The sequence below is a fragment of the Euphorbia lathyris genome, chromosome 2 (assembly GCF_963576675.1).
Source record: "Euphorbia lathyris chromosome 2, ddEupLath1.1, whole genome shotgun sequence".
In the NCBI taxonomy this organism is placed as follows: domain Eukaryota; kingdom Viridiplantae; phylum Streptophyta; class Magnoliopsida; order Malpighiales; family Euphorbiaceae; genus Euphorbia; species Euphorbia lathyris.
In genome coordinates, this window is record NC_088911.1 from 56707800 (window position 1) to 56713706 (window position 5907).

The window sequence follows — 5907 nt, forward strand, 5'->3', positions numbered from 1 at the left end:
CATGTAATTAATAAAAAAGAACCATTGTGAAATACTACTTTTGGTCCTCTAAATAAGATCTTAGTTGCAGTTTAAAACATGTGAAATCTAGAGTTACATGACAAGAATCAATTTTGTCCTTAAATATGTCCCAAGTGTTGTTCACATCACACCATTATCATAAAGATGGTAACATAAATGAAAACGTATTTAATCATAAATCATAAATCATGCCAACCCACAACAAATAATAATATCCATCCACTAGCTAAATTAAATGTCCATTCCATAAAGTATTCACAAGACTCCTCTGATCACCAACAAAAACAAAACAATAAAAAAAATATGTACAACCTCATCTTTTTTTAACAAAAACTTCAAACTGCAAAAAAAAATGCCTAACAAATGTATTAATTCCATAACCAGGGGAATGCTACACCTAATTTTCTTATGCTGCAGACAGAACTGAACTTCTTAATCACCAACATAAAAGTGGAAATATCATCCTCCAGAAGATGAGTAACTTATATAGTAAGCTAAGGCAAAACTGAATTTTACATCATTAGTTTGTTACAACATTTTCACCTAACAATGCTAAATTAAAATTCAGTCTCCATTATCACAAAATATAGTACCAGAATGTAAGGAAAGAAGCTATACCAGTTATGATAAAGAGTCTATCGATCCTGCTTTCGTTTCTCATCTTCTCCTCTTTTAACTCGTTTTGAACTTTTGCGTACAAATGACAAGACTCGAGAACTTCGCTATAGTTTTTGCTCCTATGGCAGCTCAATGCTTCCTTAAGAATCAGCAAACTGTTTCTTCCATTAATATGAGCACCTTCCATGTCTTCTAATTGCATGCTTAGCTCTGTTAATTTGAGAGTTGTCTGACCGCCTTCTTCTTCCATATGAATAACTCTAAACTTCATGATGAGGATACATTCTACTACCTGGCAAGGAAGAATGTCTTTTGCAGAAAGGACAGATCCAAAACGTATCACGAAATCCTTGTCTGTTGGCCAATGTCTTTGCCCGCCAAGAGGGCTCCAGCTAGCAAGATTAGCAGCTTGCTTAATCTTTTTGTTTACAACAATCCAACTAAGCCGAAGTCCATCACGAAGCTCCCTCCAGAGTTTTCCATCTTTTCTTTCTTTCTCCATGGATAAAATTGGTGGAAGACCATCAGAAACTGAAAGGAATACTTCGCCTTCACTGTCATCATCTATGGCCGCATAAGTAAGAAGATCAATTCGAAACGGGCAGTTGTAAAACCAACCACTGGATCCATTGGAATTAGGAATGCCCCACAGGATTTTTGAACATATTGATTTATCTTTGTACCTTATATCAACAATAGAAACAAAATCTGATGGCAAAATATTCTCATATTCATCCATGTCACCATAGTATTCAGCCTCAGCCCATTCTTCAGGGTAATCTAGATACTGATTCCGTTGATACTCACTAACTTCCTTGTTAAGGATAAGTGGAAAACAGTCTGCATAAAACTTTCTGAATCCACCTATTGACATTATTAAGCTTTTGACATCTTCCCTATTTGTTGAAGGCCACATAGTAGAACAAACATTTTCCCACAACTTCTCTTCTTTTGAAATGGAAGAGAATGCAGCACAGGCACATGCTGCGATGGCCAATGACGGGCCATCAAGCCGCCTCAATATGTCATAGAAGATATCACTGCTTAAAGATGCCATACTCTCAACTGGTGTAATCGTCGTGCCCATTAACTCCTGTTTATTAGCAACCAAAATGTTTAGTGTATGAATAAACAGATATTTGTTCAACAAGAATTAACTTAGTGAATGATTTATTTCATTTTAAAATTTAAAAAGGTGTTTGATAGTAGGGGGACCATGCTACTATTTTTCCAGCACATGCCCCTCAAACCAGTGCAACCGTCATAGACATTTAATCAATCCTTGAAAGTAAACAACTAACTTCAGCATAGAGGCACTCCAACTCTTTTTTCATGATACAACAAATATTAAGGTGTGTGTGTATAAGGAATACATATTGCAACTTTGCTCAGCTCTACTTAGCATATTGGTAGAACTTCCCCAGAAAGAATCCTATCTCATTAACTCCAATTTTAACAATAGTAGAAGTAGGAAAGACTACAGCCTTATGCAGAGTTGTATACATAATCATATAAAAGAATGTTTTCATACAAGATGACCATGTTTTACTTGTCATAGAATGGAAGAAAGGCCTCAACAAGTCTCTAAATACGTGACGTGATGCAGTGTTTCAAACAAGTACTATCTTGTAATTTACATCGTGAATGTCAAAAAAGCAGCAGACGCCGTCTACCAAGCCCAATCTCCACCCCAAAACACACAATTTATGCTTAGCTCACAAATGAAGTCCATATTTCCATGGAAGATTAATAGAAAATCAATAGTACAAAAGTTCCAATCTTAAAATATCGGAAATATCTAATACAAATTACATAATGACTATAATCATGTGGTCCTAAGCATCAACAATAATTTTGCCAAAACTTATTTCTGTCCTACCAAAATAAGTAGACATCTAGATCTAGTTGGTTTGATCCGTCAGCTGTACATATTCTACAAGAATGAATCTCATAATTTCAGGTTAATGCGAATAGTGTATAATCAAATTCCAATAAATTTAAGAAAGGAAGAACCTTTCTGTGCCAAAATTGAATGACCAAAAGGAAAAAAAGCAAAGAAGAGCAGAAGCATGACCTATATAGAGTGAGAAACAGTGGACGCACCTCGTACATGAGCAATCACCCCTTCCCATCCCCCAGAGAACGAAGAGACCAAAATTAGCGGCAGGAAATGAGAGAGATGTAATGTAAGGACAAATATAGTGATCGGGTCTGGAAGTTTATAGGGAGCTGCTTATGGTTATTGTTGCAGTTGTTCAAGTTTTTAACTTAAGCCAAGCCAAGCCAACAGACGGCATTTTAAGATCAAATAAAATCCCCTCTCTCTTACTCTCCACTTCACCGCGGATTGCCACGTCATTTCACCATCTCCCTCCTCACTAGATCGCCTATTCATATTTAAAAAAATAAAAAATAATTAATCCTCATGTTTTGTTAAGTCTCAAGTCCTCCTCCATTCAAAAAAAAAAAAAAAAAAATCTTAAGTGCTCCAATTTTAAAAATATTTCTATGTTTTATTAATATTAATTATTTGGTTATTTTATTTTTTTAGATATTTAATCCAACATATCTTAACTTTCAGTACAACCATAATACAATACATAATGACTATATTATTCTGTTATTTTCTGTCTCTCTGTTTATACCAAATATAACGGCTAAAAAAAATAGAAATAAAGACCAAAAGGTTAATATTGACAAAATATAAGAACATTATAATGTGATTTTCGAAATATGGGAACTAAACAGTGTTATGTAAAAAATGGAGGACTAATAAATTATTTACTAAAAAAATGTGTTTTAAAAAAAAAAGTATATAAAAAAATCTATTGAAAAATAAAATAGTTTTTTTTACTATAACATTAGGAAAAATGGAAAGAAGTTGTTTTGAAATGGATAAGAAAAAATAGAATATATAGTTCTAACATATTTTAATTTCTTTTTTACTTTCTTAATATATTTTTCTTATTGACTAAATGTTTTAAAAATTTCTTGATAGATGGTTATAGTTCGACTCGAGAACTGGCCAGATATCCGGTCTTAGTCGAACTGATTTGATTTATCTACAACAAATTAGACGGAACCATTTTCAATACGGCATATATGGTCCTAGTTCGAACTTTTTGATAGATCGACTTTCTCACGCATAAAATGGATGTCCATCTCATTGTGCTTGGTTCGTCAATGTTTAACCGGATTGTCGGAGAGGTAAACGAAACTTACATTATCGTAGTAGACCAAAGTGGACTTCGTGACAGGGCAATGAAGTTCCAGAAAAGGATTGTGAATCCAATAAGTCTCAGAGACCACATTAGCAACACCCCTATATTCATCACTAGATCGAGAAAAAGTTGGTTGTTGCTTAGCAAACCAAGAGATCAAATTGTCTCCAAGATAAACATAGTAACCAGAGGTGGACCTGTGGGTGTGGAGACAACCACCCCAGTCGGTGTGATATGAGAAGAAAGGGAGAGATGAAGGTCGAGATCTATAGTACCCTTGATGTACCGAATAATCCTCTTCATGGTAGCCATGTGTTGTGTTTTGAGATCACACATGAGTAAGCATACATGTTGAACAGTATAGGATATATCTAGTCTTGTTAGGGACAAGTATTGTAAAGCACCGGTAAGGCTCCGATATTCAATTAGATCATGGTAAGGATTCTGAAGGAGATACTGAGCTTTTGTTTAGTGTTAAACGATGTGAAGGAAGAATTACATGAAGACATACCCACCTTTTCTATAATTTCTACGGAATATTTCCTTTGTGAAAGAAAAATGCCTCCAAAATGCTATTGTTAGACGAGGTGCCGCGGCCTGATCTTCCGGGCGGACCGGGGGGTGGACAACCTCATGGCGACGTAAGCGGTGATTGGCGCCGAAAGCAACCAATCGTGGAATCAAGCTGCTCGGCAGGACCGGAGCTCGGAGATATGGAAGAGTCGCCACCCACGAATGGGAAAATGAACACCGATCCCTTGCGGGAGACCGGTGTGGGTTCGGGAAACTTAGGTACGAGCCGAGAAGGATAGCTCCTTTCCGGAGAAAGGCTACTAGGCACCCCGACATCGCCCGGTTATGAACCACCGACCTCTTACTCAGCATGTTAGGCGATAACGGACTAATCGTATACTTCTTTAAGTTTAAAATTCATTTGAAACCCTTTTCTTTCTCTTTTTAGAAACCATTTTGAGCATATATTACTGAAAAGCCACATCAGTAAAGAATCACCCATTTATGTTTATACATACACAGAGAGGGGGGGAAAAAGAAATGATTTATTTACAACCGTATTTAAATGTTATGTTGTGTATTTATTCTACGCTAACTTATTTCCCCAAAACGAGTTTATTTACATGGTTCGCACCTTAATCGCCGTTGGAACGATTTAGGTGCGTTTTAAAACCCCGTTTGATGAAGCTTACCCGAATCGCCGTTGGAACGACTCGAGTAATTGAAAACGTTAAGGTAAAGGCCTTTTAATAAGAAAACGTGGGTAAACATACAAGTCAATTTTATTTTGTACAAATTCATTAAGAAAGCGATTCAAAATCTCCATTATTAACAAAGAAAACGATTTTGATTACAATGTTCGCTTAATCCGTCGTTGGAACGGACTAAGGTTTTAAAACGTGGTGTTTTGAAGACGATTTGAAATATCAACCAAAATGACTCTATTTATCTACATCAGAGATCTAAGAAAGCCCATTAGCTTAAATAATTTAATTGAAAACTCTCTTTTTGTGATTTATTTTCTCCACTTATTTAACGGACTCTCTAACTATTATAATTACAATAAGACACTTATTTAAAGCAAGACTTATAATCAAACAAGGCCCATTTGAGACATGGACCCATGAATGGGCCCAAAAGAATAGAGAAAATAATTTAGACATATATATATATACAAGGAAATAAAAAAGGAGGATATGAAAACCCAAAAATTAATATAAGAGGAACTTTATGTATATGGAAATAATAGGTACTATATACTTTTAAAAATGCTAAAACAATAAGTGAATCTTATGGATAAGAAAATAATATTTACCCAAAAATAACTTCCTTCAATAATCAACAAAATAACCCAAATGTTCCCAAAACTATACATATATATATATAATTAATATAGTTTAAATACCAAAAATGACATATACTAATATCCATCCATTATTTCTCAAAATATCAAATAACTAATATTTAAACATAGCCTAAGTTAATAAAAAGGAAATACTTATATATATTTATACTTATATTATAAAATAAAATA

General features: G+C 34.6%; 1 protein-coding gene across 2 annotated transcripts; it reads right to left on the reverse strand.

Moving 5' to 3' along the window:
* Window positions 1-227: 227 nt before the first annotated feature.
* Window positions 228-2912, reverse strand: LOC136218297 (F-box protein At2g27310-like). 2 transcript variants are annotated; one of them, XM_066005093.1, is made up of 2 exons: window positions 2743-2912; window positions 228-1732 (listed from the first exon to the last, which is right to left on the reverse strand). In XM_066005093.1, exons 1-2 carry the CDS (start codon window positions 2749-2751, stop codon window positions 599-601), a joined length of 1143 nt encoding a protein of 380 aa, XP_065861165.1. In that variant the 5' UTR covers window positions 2752-2912; the 3' UTR covers window positions 228-598. The 2 variants fall into 2 exon arrangements, with proteins under 2 accessions (XP_065861165.1, XP_065861166.1); XM_066005094.1 differs by having other exon boundaries at window positions 2714-2912.
* Between the last annotated feature and the right edge of the window lie 2995 nt (window positions 2913-5907).